Here is an 18,639-nt window from a genome sequence, read left to right on the forward strand (position 1 = left end):
CTGGCCAGAGACAGGTGGAGAAAGGCAAAAGACCACACAGGCCACAGGGCAGAGAGGGAGGAAGTGAAAAACAGGGACAGGAGACCAGACAACACATGATGTAGAACAGGGAAAAAACAGTAGCAGGTTACTAGGAAGAGGGAGGAATTTAAGAACACAGACTGGAAGCCGGACAGAGCCACAGAGAAAGGAAAAAAAAAAGCGCCAGCCATGGGCTACAAGATGAAAAGGGAAGAAAACAGTGGCAGGGAGCTGGACAGAGACGGAGGGAGAAAGACAAATAAATAGTGTGGTGCTCCAGGACAGAGAATGTGGAATTAAAATCTGGAGAGAGGGAGCTAGACCAAGGAAAAAGTCCAGAAAGGCTACAGGGGGCAGAGGGAGGAATTAAAAGACACTGACAAGGACCTGGATAGAGACGGACAGAAGAAAACAATAATCGCAACGGTGCAACGGGGTACAGGGCAGAGAGGAAGAATTTGAGAACGTGGGCAGCAAGAGGGACACAGAGAGATGAGAGAAAGTAAAAAGAAGCGATGGGCTATGCAACAGAGAGGGAGCAATTAGCAAACAGCAGTAAAGAGGGGCAAGACAGAGAAAAGCTGGGGGATCGCAAGCGAGGGAGGGATGGGGAGCTGGGAAAGGAGAGGCAGAGAAAGAAAACCAAACCGTGACATGCTACAAGGCCCAGAAGGACGACCCTGAACAACAGGGACAGGGAGCCAAAGAGAGCCAGAGAAAGAAAAAAATACTGATGGGCTACAGGACAGAGAAAGAGCAGTGAAAAAAAATAGGGAGCTGGAGCCAGGCAGGAAGAGACGGAGCAAGTAAAAAATAGCCAAGGGCAACGGGGCAGAGGGAGGGAGGGAGGAAGGAAGGAAACATCAGGGAGCCAGAGCCAAACAGAAACAGCGAAAGAAAATGATAGCAATGGGCTACAGCGATGAGAGGGAGGAAGCAAGAGACAGGGACGAGGAGCCAGACCCAGCGCGACACTCGCAGGAAGCACAGCAACATCCGGGTGGCAGAGACAGAGGAACAAACAAAGAGGGTCAGGGAGCCCAAGAGAGAGAATGAGAAATAAGAGGGAGAACGCAACAGGCCACAGGGTACAGAGGGAGGGAGCCCAAAAGAGGGGCAGACAAAGAAAACTTCAAAAGTAACAGGCAACAAGGCAGAGAGGGGAGAATTTCACAACTCAGCATCTTGAGTCCAGAAAAAAAGACAAAGGGTGATGGGTACTGGCACAGAGAGGGAGGAATTAAGAACAACAACAGGGAATAGGGCAGAGAGACTGGGAAAGGGAAAAGTTCTGACAAGCTTCCATGCAGAGGGAGGAAATAAAGGTTACAGACAGGGCCTTGGGCAGAGAGAGATGGAAACAGACAAAACCTGCAGCACGATACCAGGCAGGCAAGGAGAGTTCAGAACTGGGGACAGACAGACAGGGAGGGAGGGAGGAAGGAAAGAAGCAAGACGCGACATGGTAGAGAAGAAGGGATGGAGAGCCAGACAAACCAAGGTGGGGAAAGAAAAATACAGCCACAAGACTTAACAAAACAGACAGGGAGCCAGACAGAGAGAGCCAGAGACAGCAAAAATGCCAACAGGCTACAGGACAGAGGCTAAAGAATGCAAAAAGGGTGGCCTGCAGTCAAGAGAGAGATAGAGAAGGTGTTGCTGGGGTGAAGACACAGGCTACAGGAGAGAGGAACGACCTAAAAGATGGGGACAGGAAGCCTCTCAGAGCAAGATGGAGAAGGAAGGTGCAAGGGAGAAAAAAAAAAAAAATCAATCTAAAAACAGTTGCAGCAGCGAGGAGAGGGAGTCAAGGAGAGGCAGGCGGGGATTGTGATGCATAAGGAGGGAAACAGGGCCCCAAGGGCCCAGGACTCACCGCAGCTCCCACTCTCAGTGCCACCAGGAGAATTTGACTGTTCAAACAGTTATTCCTCCTCCTCCCCTCCCTTTGCTTCCGTAACGCCCGTCGCTTGGCTGTCCTTCGCCAAAGAGGATACGTGGGTGTCTTACAGTTCTCACGAGATGAAGTTTCCTAGACATATACCTTCACTCCCTCGCACGCTCCCTGCGCGAGTAGGACAGAGGGAAAGAGAGAGAAAATTATGACCAGGGAGCAGAAGAGATGGATTGAGAGAGAAATCAAATCAGAGGAACAAGGAAGGAGGGAGGGAGAGAAAAAGACAGGGATCAAGGCAGAGGGATTGGGCGTGGGGTGGGTGCCGTGTGATGGGAGAGAGACAGAGATCGGGACAAAGAGAAGGAGAAAGGAAAACCAGCCCTGGGCTGCAGGACAGGGAAAAATGGACAGGCAGCAGGACCAGGGAATAATGGGACAGTGAGCTGGGCAGGGGGGTACAGTGAAGAACAGTGGGACAGGCAGTGGTATGGAGACGCACAGACTGAAAGTTAGGGGGAGGATGGAAAACAGAGAGCAGAACAGAGGTTGACAACTGCATCGTAAGAGAAACGAGGCACAGAAGAGAGAGACAGGACCAAGGCAGAGCAACAGAGAAAGAAAAAATAAACAGTGATGGGTAGCAGGCCAGAGGGACAAGGAAGGACAATGGCTTGGCTGTCCTCCACCTAAGATAACCCGTGGGTGTGTCACAGCTCTCAGGAGACACAGCCTCCTAGGCTCTTCACCTCACTCCCTTGTGCACTATGTGGCTGTAACACACTCTGGGTTATGCACACAGGCCCTGCTGCACACGCTGGCAGTCCGGCCTGTTGCCGACCACAAAGATGGATCCTTCCTCACCAGGTGAGGCAGGCTCTCCGGTGCCTGCAGCAGGAGCCTGCGTGCCAGTATAACAGCACCGGTGGCCTTACATAAATGTGCAGGAGATGGCACAGGATCACAACGGCAAAAAGTGAACTTAGCATCTCAGTGGTGGGCTGGATAGGGAATGAAAACTATTTTTTTTTAAACAAATACATTCCAATCACCATTGAAAAGATGGGACAAGATGCTAACCCGCACCCAGGTTTTACAGCGAACAACAAAAAAAACAAACTAAAAAGTGCCCCTGTATTGTTTCCTTTGCCATCCCACGGATAGACATTTCCTCAATAACTGACAAGTATACATCGTAACTCAAGTGACCTGTGTTTACTGCACATGAAAGCAAACAAAACCCTTTCAGCTGGCCTACACGTTCAGACATATATCCAAAGAAGCTCCACTAATCTGACTTGCAAAGAGCTCCATGACCTAAAAACTTTACCCGTAGCGCCCTCCAAGAGAACTGCAGAGCTGTGGGCTCTCACAAATGCTGGGGCACACCTCTTGGCCTGCCTGAAACATTCAGGGGGCTCTCAGATAATCCGGGAAGAAGTCAAAACCATTCTGGGTTTAGAGCAAGGCCGACTACACTTGCATGTTTTCTTTTGCATACTCACACCTGGGAGCCAAACCAAAACAGAGCTATGCAGGCAGCAGCAGGACTGCTCAGCACATCTAGACCAACAGAGCTCCCCTAAAGCACACTTGGAGGAATTCATACCCCAAGTCAACATCTGCAGTGCAACCTGGCCACAAACTGTGAAACAATGTCACTTGCAGGTCAAACTCATGCGAGCATTTCCTCCTTACAAAAAACAAAAAATTAATAAAACACATCCCCTTCTATGCCACATCAGGTATCGCACTCCGGCAGTTGAGCTGCAACTGCATTTCAGAAATAACAAATACATCAGTACTTGCTCATGTGGTACCCAGAGCTGCAGACAGTTAACATGAACATGTCTCCTGGTAGCAGACAGTTATTAAGCTAAAAACTATACCTCCCCAACACGTAAATGGAAGAAAACTCAAACCGTGTCCCCTTCTCCTTACGCTTACGCAGAGGGTTACAGCCTCTGACAGGCATTTCATTCCACTGCTTGGAAAAGCTCCAAGGTTGCAGCTTAAGGGAACTGGACTTCCCCGGGTCTCAGAGTAATTCTAGAGCTAAAGTGGTGATAGACATCAACTCTAGATCAGATAATACATGCCAACACTCATCACTGACCCAAGGCAGCAACCACCTTCTGGCCTACCTGCAGGTTTCAAACCCAACACGCTTTCTTCCTGAAGCGGGACGCTACCTCATTTCTTTGTAGCACCATCAACATGCTCCTGGAGACGGCGCTAGAGATGGTATGCAGGCAACCCAGCCACTGTTGGGAAGCACCAGAGCCTTTTCAGCACTGTTTTTCACTACAGTTTACATGTGAAAAGAGAAAAGAGAGAGAGAAAAAAAAACCCCACACAAATAACGAGAGCTTTATTCCACAATGGAGACAGCCATGGTGAATAAATCAGATTTTCCTCGGGGCAAAAGCGCACACCGAATAAAGAATTTTGTTGAACAGCACGGTAGAGTTCTCAGGAAAAAGCAGCCCCTAACTCTCGACAAGGAAAAGAAGATTAGTCCTCTTCAGAAAAGCACCGCTGTGCGGCAACAAGCCAACACTTCACATACCTCCATCTCCTCATCCCGACTGCAGGCAAGGGAGGCCACGTGCTCCTCCAAAGTAACGTGCTCGGGGCACCAGGTTTTCCTATCGCAGCCATACGCGGCGTCACCTTTAAAAACCACCCAAAAAAACCAGTCAGTTGTGGTGCCGGATCGGCAGGTGCCCGTGCCCGGGGCAATTCGGGAATTCGGCGAGGGCCTCTCCGGACACAGACCTTTCTGAGGCGAAACGTCTCTCTGAGGCGAAACGTCTCCCCGGGGCCCATCCCCGCTGCCGCCTTTCTTCCTCCTTTCTTCCTCCTCCCCTCCCCCCCAAGCGTCCCCCCGGACCCCACGCCGCCAAGGCCAGCCCGACTACACCCTCACTGCCGCGCCGCTGCACCGAGCCCTAAACGCCCCGCTGCCGCCCCCGGGCTGCGGGAGCCGGGCCAGGCCCTTCCCGTGCTGCGCAAGAAAATGGCGCCCGGCGGCGGGGCGGGGCCGCAGGCGGCAGGACCCCGGCCGGGGCTGCCCACGCCCTTCGCCTGCTCCACGCCGGCCGAGGGAGGCGGCTCCGCGGCCAGGCGCGCCCCGGCGGGCCCGCGCGCGCCCCCCCGCCCGGAACCGCCGTGTCCTCCGCGCCGCTGAGGAGAAGGGCGGCGCGGCCGGGCTGGGGGGCAGCGCTGGCCATCGGCTCGTCCAACCCCCCCGCTAAAGCAGCTGTTCTCGGGCAGGGTGCTGAGGGGCTCGGCCAGGCGGAGAAGCGGCTCTGCGGGCAGCCCGCTGCAGCGCTCCGGCACCCTCCAAACACGGAATTTTCCCCTCACGTTCAGAAGGAGCTCCCTGTGCTGCGGCGTGTGCCTGGCGCCCCTTGTGCCGCCATGGAGCAGAGCCCGGCCCCATCCTCCCGACCCTCGCCCTGCAGGTACTTACAGAGAAATCCACAGCTTCCTGTGAAGTCGGGCTCGCAGCTCAGCCCCAGAGCAGGTGACGGCAGCTGCTCCCCCCCGCCAGAAATAAACCTCTTTCCTTCCCAAGCCAAACTTTGATCGCGCTCTTCATCACCGGCATTGCACTCTGGCGGGCGTGATCCGTGCCGGGCCAGAGTGCCATTTGTAGACGCTACAAGAAAACATGTCTCTGATGCCGACCATTACAGAAAAATCTAAAATACAGAGCTTGTTTGTTGGTTGGTTTGGGTTTTGGTGGGGTTGTTTCTCGGGTTTGTTTCCGGAGCAGATGGGTGTTTTCTTGGGGGGTGGCCTGCGGGAGGGGTCTGAAGGGTTATGGGGGATGTTGGCACCACATCTACACATTTTCTAAATGCCCCCAGGGACGGTGATTCCAACACTTGCCCGGGCAACCTGTTCCAGTGCTTGACCACCCTTTCAGCAAGGCAATTTTTTTTATTCTTTTATTAGTAATACCCAATGTAAACCTCCCCTGTTGTAACTTGAGGCTGTTTCCTCTTGTCCTGTGACCTGTTAATCTGGGAGAAGAGGCTGACCCCCACCTCGCTACAGCCTCCTGTCAGGCAGTTGTGGGGAGCAGTAAGGTCCCCCCCCGAGTCCCCTCCTCTCCAGGCTGAACACCCCCAGTTCTCTCAGCTGTTCTGCATCAGACTCGTGCTGCAGACCCTAATGACGCTTCCTTGCCAGGAGCGCCTGGCTGCCTATGCTTCCATCCCATGAGGTGTTCACGCACGTAGCTCGCATCCCCCTGAGCCTTCTCTTGTCCAGGCTAAACAGCTCCAGCTCTCAGCCTTTCCTCATCTTCCAAAACCTCCACCACGGCGGCCCGTCCCCGGTCTGTCTCCAGGATGTCCTCTCTTGTACAGGGGAATCCCAGCACTCCATGCGTGACCTTGCCAGTGCTAAGCGATATCCCCAAGAAGTCTGTGGAAGGTGCATTGTGCCAGTGCTGAAAGAAGGGCCTATCCAGGTTAAAACAAACCAAAACCAAACAGAAAAACCCTCACAGAACTTCCTCCTCCTCCTCAGGAAATGTAGTCAAGTGAATATTCTGATGAAAAGGAGCAACAGGTTTAAATATACTGGGTTTGAAATTAAGGTGGTGTTAAAAGGCATTCCTAAGGAAAAGCTACACATTTTCACTCGAATCGTCCTAATGAAACATCTGCTGGGTTCAGAAGTGTTAATAGTGAAAGAGGCCATTTTCGCCAATAAGCCGATACTCTTACTGCTACTGGGTACTGTCTAAATCCTTAAATCTGACACACGTGCAGACAGCAGCATGTGGTATTGCTGACCTGGAAGGGCTGTTCAGCTCCACGGGCTGTAGCACAGCGAGACCTGCAGGACAGCTGTTAGCATACCTCAGACACAGGACAACTTACCCGAAATACAATTTGAATGGTTTGACAAGCAAAGCGAATAAAAGCAACTGCACCTCTCTGCTTATAAGTACATTTTTATTAGAGTGCAGCAACGGCTGTCAGAAGTAACATCTTGATCATCTAATTTTACAGTGAAAAAACATGGTGTTGTGAGGTTCTCATTTCTTGCCCTTTACTCTATTTGGCCATTTGGGGTTTAGAACATCCAAGTTTAGAACAGCATTGTTATACCTGAAAATAAGGCCATTTCCTACAGGTTCTTTTGCACAGGATCAGTTCAAATGAAAACATGTTTAAAACTGAATGCTCATCCTTCTTTTTTTCCCCACGGTGATAAAAAAATGCGTACCTGTATTTCTCAAGAGCTGTACTTACCACTCATCCATAAACAAGTCTTGCTTAAGGCACAAGAAAACAAGTAACTTCCTCTCAGGCACAGAGATAAACCGCACTGAATGACAGTTTCTGCCTTTGCTGCAGATTCAGGTGAATCAGATGATTAAGTCACTGAAAAGAAGCCCGATGAAAACAAAAGCTGCTGTTTGTTCATGCTGGCTCATAAGTGTCTGTAAAATTCAGAGGATCTGCAAGTAGTAATTGCAGCCACTGTTTGAGAAAAACACCAATCTGTCTTGTAATTGACAAGAATGTATGGTACTGAAAGAAGCCAGTATGTATTCACTGTCTTTTTTTTAAGATGAAAGTCTCTGAAGGCCACAGAACTAAAGCGTTAGCATATTTATTTTAGGAAGTGGTGACCCAGAGACCATGTGCTGCAGCAGCATGATGTTCCTGAGGAAGCAGAATCGCTTTTTACAGTTTCCCTGAGATTTATTACTATGATAGCCACCCAAACCCCAGTGATAAAAGACTGGGAGCGAATCTGTATCATTATAAACAATACGGAAATACCCCGAAAATGATGTTCCTCGTTACATGCTGAATGCCTTCACAGACCCAAAAAAAGAAAAAAATAATCATTTTGTTCACTTTTTTGATCACATAAATTTTACAGGGCAGGTTTTTACCTCTCCTCCTGCCAAAAGCCAAAGGTTTGACTGAAAGAGAGTGGGGGAAGAGGACAACCGATCACTTTGGAATTCAGAAATGTTTAGAAAACACCAGGTTTGTTAGAAGAAATGAAGCGAGGGAATGGGCAGGGAGTACAGAAGCAGTGCTTAATCACGTACACAAAAAGATTTCAGGAAAAGGGGTTTATGCACGCCTTTAATTGTATCGAGAAATGCACTAGAATCCTCTTTCGTGAGAGCACAGAACACTACAGTAGAGGCAGATGTGCTTGGTAGGTTTCTTTAAGCTTTGTATTTGGCAACGTGTTCACGAGCTATGATCATCCTTTGAATCTGAGCAGTCCCTTCATAAATCTGAAAAGAAGAATTGCAAGATAGATCATTTTTGTAAAATATTTTCACAGATCTTTCTACACTTGTCAACCTTCATAGCACAAATCCACAGTGGATTAGGACGTGCAGAAAGAGAGAGAAAACTGAAGAAAATTTGAGCGTGCTTTGATTAACTACAGTGGGCTAAATGCAATAAACCACATACAAGATCTTGAGAGAGAGTCTTGTGTTCCCAGATGCTCTCCTCAAAACTCTGTAAGGTTCTCACAAACTTAACAGACATAGCGGATGAAGGATGGGGAAAATGGATTCTCTGGGGAAGCAAATACATCGTCTCGGTTTTGAAAGTGAGGGTGGAGGCAGGGAGGTGACCTGGGCTGCAAGTGTTGTATTTTCTTTGACTAGCCTTTCAAGGCCACAGCAAATATTCACATTCATCCATTTATTACCACTGCTCCTTCTTCACTAGTACTCCCTTCAACACGTTATTTTTTTACCTTTTTTTTTAAGCAGGCGTTCTTGCGTTTTCCTCTAGAAACATTCTGTGTCTCACCCCTGATCTATTTGGCTTGCTGGCAGCCAAGTCAGAGCTACACGACCAAAGACGTATGTAGGTGTAACGCAGAAAGGCAGCCACGGACTCCAACGGTACAGTGCAATGTGATTCAAGGGCAACACAGTTCAGTGGTTTAAAGCGTTTCAGCTCCCAGTTCTGCTAAAGCTTGCTGTGGCAAATTGCTCCAATAAAGATTACTGAGTTTGCTAAACATCAGTCAGTCTTGCTGGATAAAGAACTGCAGCATCATATATGCTAAGAGGACACTTACGACATGGAATATTTTCTTGGTAATAATACCGCAGAAAAAGAACGGGGGATTATGGGTGACTATGGACTAAACACGACTAAATATGAGCATGTTTTGTTCTTTGGAGAAGGCAAAAATAATAAAAAAAGGAAGGGTTAATCACTCCTGACTGCGCCACACTTCTGTTAATACAGCATATGCAAGATCATGAATCCATGATACTCAGTGATGGTAATATCTCAGCTGAAGTAATCTGCCCAGTTTATACCAAAGTCTCAGGCAGACAGACAGTTTAGAGCACCGCAAGAAGCGATGAAGAGAACAGCATTATACGTAAGGCATCTCCACTTGACAGAATACCAAAGCGAGCATGGCTATTTTGATCACTTCTTTTCTACAGTGCTTTTTTTCTAAGAGTTCAAAAGCTTTAAAATGAAGAGTCCGTGCATTTCAGAGTTACCACATGAGAAAAAACCCGAACCACTACAGTCGTCTTATGTAGGTTAAGTTGTTGATCTAACCCAAAGAGTTTTGTATGTAAGAATCTGCCTCATTTGAATGCCCTTTCTTTGAATGGAAGGATTATTGCTCTCACCCTCAATTTTTTTTTCCCATATGTTCACATCATGATTTCAATCAGTAGCCATTAGTTTCTTTTCTATAAAATGTATGCATTCCTCTGAAGATCACTCCCTCTTTTACTCACCTGGTAGATCTTAGCATCTCTCATTAGTTTTTCTACAGGATATTCAGTATTAAATCCATTTCCTCCAAAAATCTGCACTGCATCTGTAGCTACTTGGTTTGCAACGTCACCCGCGAACGCTTTTGCGATGGAAGCATAGTAGGTATTCCTGCGACCGGCATCGACTTCCCACGCAGCCCTTTGGTAAGCCATCCTAGCCAGTTCCACTTTCATTGCCATTTCAGCAAGCATGAAAGACACCGCTTGGTGCTGTAAATGATGAAATAAACCCAGTTAACTTTGCCGGCTTAAAATTCTATGACATCCAAGAATACAGTCTTCATACTTCTGAATCTGCAAATTCAACACGCCTCAGGAAGCTTTGAGTTCTACAGAATCTGGATCAGGCTCTCAACTCTATGCTGAGTTAGACAGGTTGTTAATTCTAAATCCACTTAAGTCACAGGGATGAAGTGTTGAAGTTGTGCTTTACTTTTCGTGAGATCTCTATGTCGCTTGTTGTTTATTCACAAGCAGTGTGACTGGCCATGTTTTCCATTCATATTAATACCATGAGTCTTGTTTCACATACCTCACAGAGGTGTTTTTCCTTCCCTGAAAATCCCTGTGCATGAGACTTGAAGAATTTAAGTGTGTCCTGACAGTACAGGAGTTTCAGGATTTTGGGTGGAGTTTTCTTTGCGATTTTACTATTTTCATCAAGAAGTTATGGAAGAATCCCAGGAGTTCCTGCATAGCTAGATTTACTCAGACAGTGCGGACCTATATACTTGAAAACCCAAGAAATGGCAGGCATAGAACAACTCACACGTCCTAAATATCGAGGAAGAACACCGAAAATTCACCAGTGGGACATCTAGTATCAAAACACAGCTTTTTGATGTATTTGTTTTTATACATTTAACTTACTTCAACAATTGGTTTCCCAAAGGTTTTTCTCTCCAAAGCATATTTAGTAGCTTCATCGAGTGCTCTTTTTGCTAACCCAACAGCACCAGCTGCTACCTGAATTAAATATAGCACAGAATGAAAATCAGAAATTCCTACTGTACTTTGCAAGTAACTTATTTCTGATACTTACGGGTGGCCTGGTCTTATCAAAAGCTCCCATTGCGATTTTAAAGCCAGCTCCCTCGGCTATTAATACATTTTCTTTTGGAACTCTTACGTCTTCAAAGACAATACCCCTTGTATCAGAGCAGCGCTGACCCATATTCATTTCCTGAAAAGCAAAGTTTACAGAGGTCCAGCTACACTGGATTCTTGCAATGTACGGCACCTTCTTGTTCTTTACTTTTTTTGCATTACTGGTTTAGAAGTGAATTCTTGGCTTGTCAAATAAGAGATGCACTCTTCACCTTTCTTCCAATTTGGATTCCAGGGCTATTTGCTTCCACGATGAATCCAGTAAAGGCTTTGCTTGCGGGGACTTTTGGATCTGGATTGGTACGAGCTAGCAAAAAATACCTAGTGTAAAACAAATACGAGGGAGTCAGCTCATCCTCACAATTAACAATCAGATACTTTTTTAGCTCACACGTTAAATGTTGGGTTTGGTTTTGTGTGTGTTGGTATCAGGAAATAAACCACTGAATAAGTTAGCAACCCCTTATTCTTGGCCCTTCCAAAAAAGTAAAACCCTGAGAGGGAGCAAGAGAGAAAAAGTGTCAATGCATCTCTTGCTGCAAAAGTCAAGATTTAATTCAGTTCCTTCAGATCAACATGCAAAGGTTCTCCACATTTTCCGTGTGTTGTAAGTCTTAATATTACAATCAGCTTCACAAATAACACAAAAGAAACCAATTGCCAGCACGCAGATAAAGATGTTTGCTTGGGAAATACAGTATTGCATGCAAAATGTTCTATTATCCTCTTGGTTTTACTATCTTGGTTTTACTCTTCGAAGTTGTAAATAGTTTTTTTTCTGTTAGCAATTAAAGAGTTGTGTATCACGTTTACGGTGTTCAGTAACATCAAGCGATAGCTGATAGTTTCTCTTTGATCATTCTATCTTGAACAAGGAAGTAATGAGAAAAGAAAACCTTACAGCTTTCCCTCTGGATTTAGAAGGAATTTAGTGTTGGGGATGAGCATGATCTTACATGAGACATGATGCAAGAGGTGCATCTTGTAAAGCACCTCCATAGACACCAGAGCACCACCTGCACTCTTTGACACTTGGAAAGCGTCTTCCCTTAAGAAAATAAAATGTAAGAGCACAAGCCTGGAGCTTTTCTGTCTTCGCTAACAGCTAGGGCTGTTTCTAGTCCAATGAGAAGCAACTGATGTCGGCCACCGCACCCACAAAGCCAGGTCCCCTGTAACACGAGCTTCTGGAGTACTGTGGCAGTTAAGTGTTGCTGCCCTTCCCTGAGGAGTGTGATAGCAGCCACAACTGAGAGCCCATTCCCTGGGGGCTCGCACACAGGACACACGCCTCCCCCAGGACAGAACAGAACAACAGAAAACGTAATGCCAGTGGCAAGTCAACGCACCAGTTTGCTTTCCCACCGTTTGTGATCCACATCTTCTGGCCATTAATAACGTACTCATCTCCTTTCTTCTCAGCCTTGGTTTTTATACCAGCCACATCAGAGCCTGCTCCAGGCTCTGTTACACAGTAAGCCTAAAAGAAAAGAAAACGCAGAATCCTGAAGAATAAAGTTCTACTTTTAAGCAACCAGAAATTACTGCAAATTATGTGCACCAAACTGATCTGTAAACATTTTAAGTGAACCGCGTGGAAAACCCCAGAACGCATCCAAAAGGCCCAACAAGGGTCTGCACAAGAATCCAAACATGTAGGGGTCGATTTTCCTCATAAATCCATAATAATTCTTACAATTGTCTTTTAATTTTAATGGTAAACAGGCACATTCTGTAACTTTTCATAAGTCATCACTTCCTTATGCTTCACAACTCCGATATGGAAGCCAAAGACCTTTCAAATCTGAAAATAAGAGCACAGAGTAACACTTTATGGTTGCTGTGCTCTTCATTTTATGAGGCTCCCTTGTTCAGATTTTAACACACTGCACATGAATCTTTATTACCTTAACAGAGAGCGCCTGTATAATGTTTAAGATCCATAAATGCAGATCAACGCCCATCTGAGTGGAGTCTGCGCTCATACAAACCTTGCATTTTTCTTAGACTCCCACACCTTCTCTTGAAAGGGAAATAAAAGGCACTGCTTTTCGGTAAGTGACTCAGCATGGTTTTCCAGGTACTACCTTCTGTTTGCTTATTGAATGCACTTAATTCAATATTCCTTGACTTTCAGAAAAAGCCACTGTTTATTTACAAACCAAAACAGGCTACACTGTGAGTAGATATCAGTGTTTAAAAAAAAAAAAAAAAAAAACCCAACCAAAACCGTAATTAATACAATTTGGGAACAGTCTGCAATGCACCTAAGTTATACTTACACACATCATTGGTTCCTCTGTCATTCTTCCCAAGTATTTTTTCTGTTGCTGCTCATTTCCTGCAATGATTACTGGCATTTGCTGAAAGAAAATATTTAGACCATTAATCCATCTTTCTAAAGGGCACAGACTCTAGTCTAAAGGCAGTAAGAAATGACAGAACTGACCCCTAGGGAGTTCGCCTCGATGGCTGTTTGAACCCCGGTACAGCCGTAAGCCAACTCTTCCGTAATAAGGCACGCTTCAAAACTGCCAAGGCCAAGACCACCTACAGTTGAAACATTTCATGGACTAAAATGAGCTAAAAAATTGCAACATATTAGTGATTTACAAAACCTACTTATCAAAATCATATGCCCTCACATACTTCTGACTGCGTGTTGCGTACAATTAGACATTCCCATGCCAGCTTTTTAAATAAAGTTTTGTCAGATTAGTGACAGATGATTTAAAAATTACATTTTGCAGTTCCCGGGTGATGGTGTGCTTGGTGTCGGACAGATTGCACAAAATGTACCAGTGGGACCTCTTGGCTACTTCGCATCTGAGAATTTCCCTAAGAGTTCTTAGGAAGCAGAGAAAGGGCCACAAGGGCTGCTGAGCTTCCACAGCACTAAGGAAGAAAAGAAACGCGTCCATACCAGTTAGCAAAACAACCCAGTAACCTGCTTCTGGCAGAAGCCAACACTTTGTGAAGTGCGTAACAACACGGTAACAATGCAGCAACGCTTCCCTGAAATATTTTCACAGCCTTTGTGTGACTTCCCCAGCCAAAACTATCTTTGTTATGCTAGCCCTTGACAGATGTTTCTTCTGTGAATTCTCCCAGTCTCTTTCTGAACCTGTTTACAGTTTTAGCATTGATACCGTCCAGGGGCAATGAGTTTCACAAATGAACTACACACTGAGTGTAGAACCATCTCCTTTCATTTCTTCTGAACCCGCCGTCTGCCGACTCCATCTGATGCCTTCTCATTGTACTGAAGGGGACAATGAGATGTCATCCCTTTTCACACTCTCCACGACACTGGCATGATAAGCATTTCTCATGCAGAAGCTGTTCCGTGTATTTCATCATCTTTGTCATCCTTCTAGGAACCTCCCTCATTTCCACAACAACCGTCTGAGGTGGAAGGATCCGACTGCATAATGAACGAGAGGCAAGAGCAATTTGGGGGCAAGCAGCAGCATAGTTATGGCTTCTGCTTTTCTCTTTGTTCCCTTCTTGATTTCTGACTTTCAGTTGATGGTTTTGACCACTTCCGGTCATTATGCTGACATCTTCACAGAACTCAGTATTATAACCCCCGTATCTCTTTGTTTCACAGGTAATAACTAGTTCAGAAGACACCATTTTTTCTGTGAGGTTTGGATTGCTTCTTCCCTTTCTTGTGTGCATCACTTTTCCTATTTTGGACTTCATCTGCCATTTAACAGTCGCTCAGTTTCACCACCTCCTCCTAGAGCTCTTCACACCAGCCTCGTCTTTTCTGTAGCAGGTAAGTCAGCATTATCAATAAACTCTATGACCTCAGTATTGATCTCCTTTTCCAGACCTTGTAAAGCAGTGGTGTCCAATTTGTCACTTCCAAGTTTTAATTTAATAACCAAGTGATTCTACATTGCAGTAGTCCAGCTGTTTCAGCCTTGAGTGTCTGTGGCTGAATAAACATGATCCTCACAACTGCTCCTTTGATCTCTTTAATTCAATTTTTGATACAAGATATACCCTCTAATAAGTCTTAAAAAAAAACCCAGGGCCTGCTATGGACATTTCCCCAACTTTGTTTTCAGGTAACATATACACGTGAAAAAAAAAATCTAAAATTTAACATTTTTTCCATCGTTACTCATATACCTAAGCACTGATCCTCTGCACCTCCTCTGAACTGGAAATTCATCCTTCTGGCTTATTGTCTTAAATTGCTCCAGCCTGTATCACAGAGTAGGTCAAAATACGACAGTCTAGTTTCTCTGCCTCATCAGATGACACAGCACACCAGGGGAACATTAGGCAGTTGTAATCATGGGAGGAAATCTGGTTATAAATTACTAAATCACAGCCTAATTTGTTGGGTGATTACATCCACCCCTAGTGGCACTTGTATGTGTCAACCTGTGTACTGATTCAATTTAGATTATTGAAGTATGCGACTGTTCATTTTATACAGAATCCATCATTACACACATAAATACCCTCTAAGGCCTTTTCTTTGGTTTATTTTACAGATTAAAAAGAAGATTTACTTACCACAGCTTTCTGGTATGTGTGAATTTATAAGACCAAGTTCCCAAGCCCGTTTTATGAGTGGAAAAGGATACTGAAACAGACAGGGAAAATCACTATCTGATTCATCACAGTTAACGTTTTACATTTTACACAGGTTAAGGTCAAAATCTCTCTTTTCCCCTGCCATATGGTAGATTTACCTCTCCAGTTTTGTCATATTGTGCAGCAACAGGAATGATCTCCTCCACAGCAAATTTACGAGCAGTAGCTTGAAACTCTTTCTGTTCATCAGTAAGTTCTATTACCAAAAAAAAAAAAAAAAGTTAAAAAGAAGTCACCGATTTTGCCAGTTGTCAGACTATGAGAAGAGAGAAAACAAGTCTCAGTTCCTTCCAGGACAATCCAAAGCACCAGGACTTACCTTCCTGGGCCTCTCCAGAAACCAAAGCAACTCAACATCCTCCTTCTCTCTAGAGAAAAAGCTCCATTGATCTCTAATTGATGCCTACGGTGCGCTTACTTACTTATGACAAAATTCTTCCAAAAATATTGAAAACCAAGTAGGAAGTGCCATGTAACATACAAGGTATTACCAAAAGAAATGAAGAGCATGCTATGCTAACTAAACGAAGGAGATGGAGGCAGATGAATGTTGCTTATCTGATGAATCTGGCTGCTCAGTTTCAAGCATTGACCTGCTGACCCACTAAATTTGCCTTTACGTATCTAATACACCGGGGATTAATTTCTTTATAATATTTCTTTATAACTAAGTTCAGTTAAGACTACATAGAGTTATTTTGACATTTTAAAAGCCAATGTGAGGTAGTTATTCAAAGCTAAGGCAACTCTGGCAGTCAAGCAAGCTCAAGGCAGACCTCAGTTAAAAAAAGAAAATCTCATAAATATCACGTCAATACCTGGGCCTTCCCGAGTTAGAGAAGAAAGTAATTTGGGGTTTCAAATAATTATTAAAAAAAAAAATAAAATAGAAATTTATTCAGGATGAACACCTTAATTGTAAATTCATACTGAACTGCAATACAGTTGTTTGCCGTTTGTTTTTTCCCCCTAACGCTGCAATTTGTCTTTAACTGTTCTCTTTCTTTCATAACTGCAATACTTACCAAAGCTAAAGCCAGATGCAGGTTTGCTTATGTGTACGTTTTGAGCAGGTTTACTGGAATGTGATCTCCATCCATGCCCTGCAATGGTTTGGAGCATCTGCTAAAGAGAAAAAGAATATGAGCTGCAAGACCTCTTTGCTGCACAAGTCCCATAAAGCTACTAGCCTGACCGCAGCACAACCGCACCATGAAGCACGAAGAACACAGGCAATAATGGCTGTCAACACAGTGAAAAAAAAAGTATTTTCAGAGAATACTGAAAAAATCTATACAGTTAAAAGGTGAAGAAATGCAGGAAGACCACTGCTAGGCATAGAAGTGCTGAATATTGAACTGCTGAGTGAGAGTGTATTCATAGTTCAGGATGGTATTTCTTCAATGGGCCATGTATTACTCATTGGAGCTTTGCGTCCCTGACCAAATGCCCTTCACCTTCCCCCCAGTTCAGGGGTGGCTCTGGGGACAGGGAGAGCATGGAAAGTCCACTGCCTCAGCTGTGAGCCCTTCGCCCTTCCCAACCGGTTATCGACAGCTCCACATCTCCTTGCATGAGGAATATTTTTAATTCCTAACAGGAAGGTTAGTCCTTCAGAAAGCAACTTTTAAACCCGGTATTAGCAAACACCACTTGCAGCGCAGACAGGGAAGGCAGCAGCCAGGCGGGGAGGGCACACACTGTGCCTGGGGGCTGCCTCCAGGCCTGGGAGGCCGTCTCCAGGCCTGGGAGGTGGCGGGGAGCCCCGGGGGACGCTGCCCGCACGGCCAGCTCCCTCCAGCCGGTTACCACCCCCCAGGACTCCCGGCCCTTCCCCCCCTCCCCGGCCGCTCACCCGGCTCGCTCTGAACGCCAACATCTTGGCCGAGGCACCTGGCGACCGGCGGAACCCACTGGCCAGTGGCCACCCAGGCGGGTCGGGTCAAGGCGAGCGGCGGGGGGCGGTGCCGGGCGCGCGAGCCATTGCGGCCTTGGGGGCGGTCCTGCTCCTGCCGTGACTGCGTAGCTGCGCCCGGCCGGCGCCTGCCCTCCCTGCGGGCACCTACCGCGCTGCAGCCGCTGCCGGCGTCTCACCCCCCGCAGGCGATCGTCAACGCGGTTCTGGGCGGCGGGGGGGGGGAGGCGGGTTCCCTCAGGTTCTCCTCAGGTTTTCCTCAGGTTTCCCCTCAGGTTTTTTTTTCCCCTCAGCGTTTTTCCCCCTTCTGCACACAAAACACAATTTTTATTTCTTTGCACAGCATGTGCCCGGAGTTGGGCTTACTCAAGCAACGTTTGGGCTTGTTGCCAAAAAAAAAAAAAAATATCTGGCTTAGCTAGGCTTTTAAAGCCCCTTTTTAACTACAATTTTTTTAAAAAAATATTTTTTTAATGAGCTTTAAAGCTATTCTGCTTTTGAGGTGCCACGGTGGTGTGTACGGGGTGTAAAATGCCCCCTGGTTCTGGCTGTACACGAAAGCAAAAGCATCAATATTTAATTACTTGTAGGGCTGCAAAATGAAACAATTTTTTTTTTTTAAACACACCTTTTTATAATTTTATTTTATTTTATTTTACTTCTCAGTGGGTCACAGCAGAGCTATTTCAGGTTGTTTTTTTTAAAATAACACTTCCAAGAGAAATAGCTACTTTGGTATCTCCATGAACTAACTTTTTTGGCATGAAATTTGTAAGAGAATTGCCAAAAATACGAAGCCCTTTTCTGAAATCCTTTTCGGGTAGCGTTTTATTTTGCCTCACAGCTCCAAGCAAGGTGCCAGGTATTTTTAGCACCGTTATTGCCTCACTTATGTTTGCTTCTCGATTGCTTGGTTTGTTGCTGGCACCTATGAGTACTGATTTTGTGCATTAACGCAGCAAAGACGCTTCAGCAAGAAGCTACTAGCCACGTAAGAGTTATTTTTTGGCACAAGGGTCAGCAGATTAAAAAGTTGATGGTAGCTCACACAGGCTTTTGTACTGAGGTGACTCAAGGCATTTAGTGACTGTAGTGACTGCTGATTTTTCTCTCCATTGTCGGTGGATTTGTCTTCCCTGTACTTCAAGGGCAGTTGACTAAAGGGTAATTTCTAACTTCGTGGTGTTCAGCTATTTCATGGAAGATTTTCATGTGTTCTTCCTCTTTTAAATCCAGTCTCAAGCACACGGGGTGGTGTGACGTTGGGGCTTTTAA

The 18,639-nt window shown here is 45.8% G+C and overlaps 2 protein-coding genes, 1 long non-coding RNA gene and 1 other non-coding gene across 10 annotated transcripts in view; all 4 read right to left on the reverse strand.

The window, feature by feature from the left end:
* Positions 1-17,416, reverse strand: part of LOC102055117 (medium-chain specific acyl-CoA dehydrogenase, mitochondrial-like) — a 54,262-nt gene extending 36,846 nt beyond the window's left edge. Inside the window, exon 1 of one of the 2 annotated variants that reach the window (XM_055704306.1) lies at positions 17,305-17,416. In XM_055704306.1, the coding sequence (XP_055560281.1) occupies positions 17,305-17,328 (24 nt within the window). In that variant the 5' untranslated portion in view covers positions 17,329-17,416. The remainder of the gene's footprint in view (positions 1-17,304) is intronic. The other variant, XM_055704305.1, reaches the window with a different exon arrangement.
* Positions 3,944-5,384, reverse strand: LOC129735555 (uncharacterized). Of its 5 annotated transcripts, none has more exons than XR_008731270.1 (3): positions 5,285-5,384; positions 4,485-4,588; positions 3,944-4,179 (listed from the first exon to the last, which is right to left on the reverse strand). It is a non-coding gene; the product is annotated as an uncharacterized LOC129735555 (long non-coding RNA). The 5 variants fall into 5 exon arrangements; XR_008731274.1 differs by lacking the exon at positions 5,285-5,384 and adding an exon at positions 4,694-4,824; XR_008731272.1 differs by lacking the exons at positions 3,944-4,179; positions 5,285-5,384 and adding an exon at positions 4,839-4,942 and having other exon boundaries at positions 4,270-4,588.
* Positions 3,948-4,032, reverse strand: LOC114015789 (small nucleolar RNA SNORD45). The gene has a single exon (XR_003559910.1). It is a non-coding gene; the product is annotated as a small nucleolar RNA SNORD45 (small nucleolar RNA).
* Positions 6,870-17,424, reverse strand: LOC102057517 (medium-chain specific acyl-CoA dehydrogenase, mitochondrial). Of its 2 annotated transcripts, none has more exons than XM_014279783.3 (12): positions 17,305-17,424; positions 16,475-16,571; positions 15,548-15,645; positions 15,369-15,438; positions 13,285-13,385; positions 13,118-13,198; positions 12,185-12,315; positions 11,048-11,156; positions 10,771-10,911; positions 10,599-10,694; positions 9,690-9,938; positions 6,870-8,198 (listed from the first exon to the last, which is right to left on the reverse strand). In XM_014279783.3, the coding sequence occupies exons 1-12, from the start codon at positions 17,326-17,328 to the stop codon at positions 8,127-8,129; spliced, it is 1,269 nt and encodes a 422-aa protein (XP_014135258.2). In that variant the 5' UTR covers positions 17,329-17,424; the 3' UTR covers positions 6,870-8,126. The 2 variants fall into 2 exon arrangements, with proteins under 2 accessions (XP_014135258.2, XP_005439020.2); XM_005438963.4 differs by having other exon boundaries at positions 16,475-16,574.
* Positions 17,425-18,639: the final 1,215 nt, after the last annotated feature.

Source organism: Falco cherrug, chromosome 3, assembly GCF_023634085.1.
Source record: "Falco cherrug isolate bFalChe1 chromosome 3, bFalChe1.pri, whole genome shotgun sequence".
Lineage (NCBI taxonomy): Eukaryota > Metazoa > Chordata > Aves > Falconiformes > Falconidae > Falco > Falco cherrug.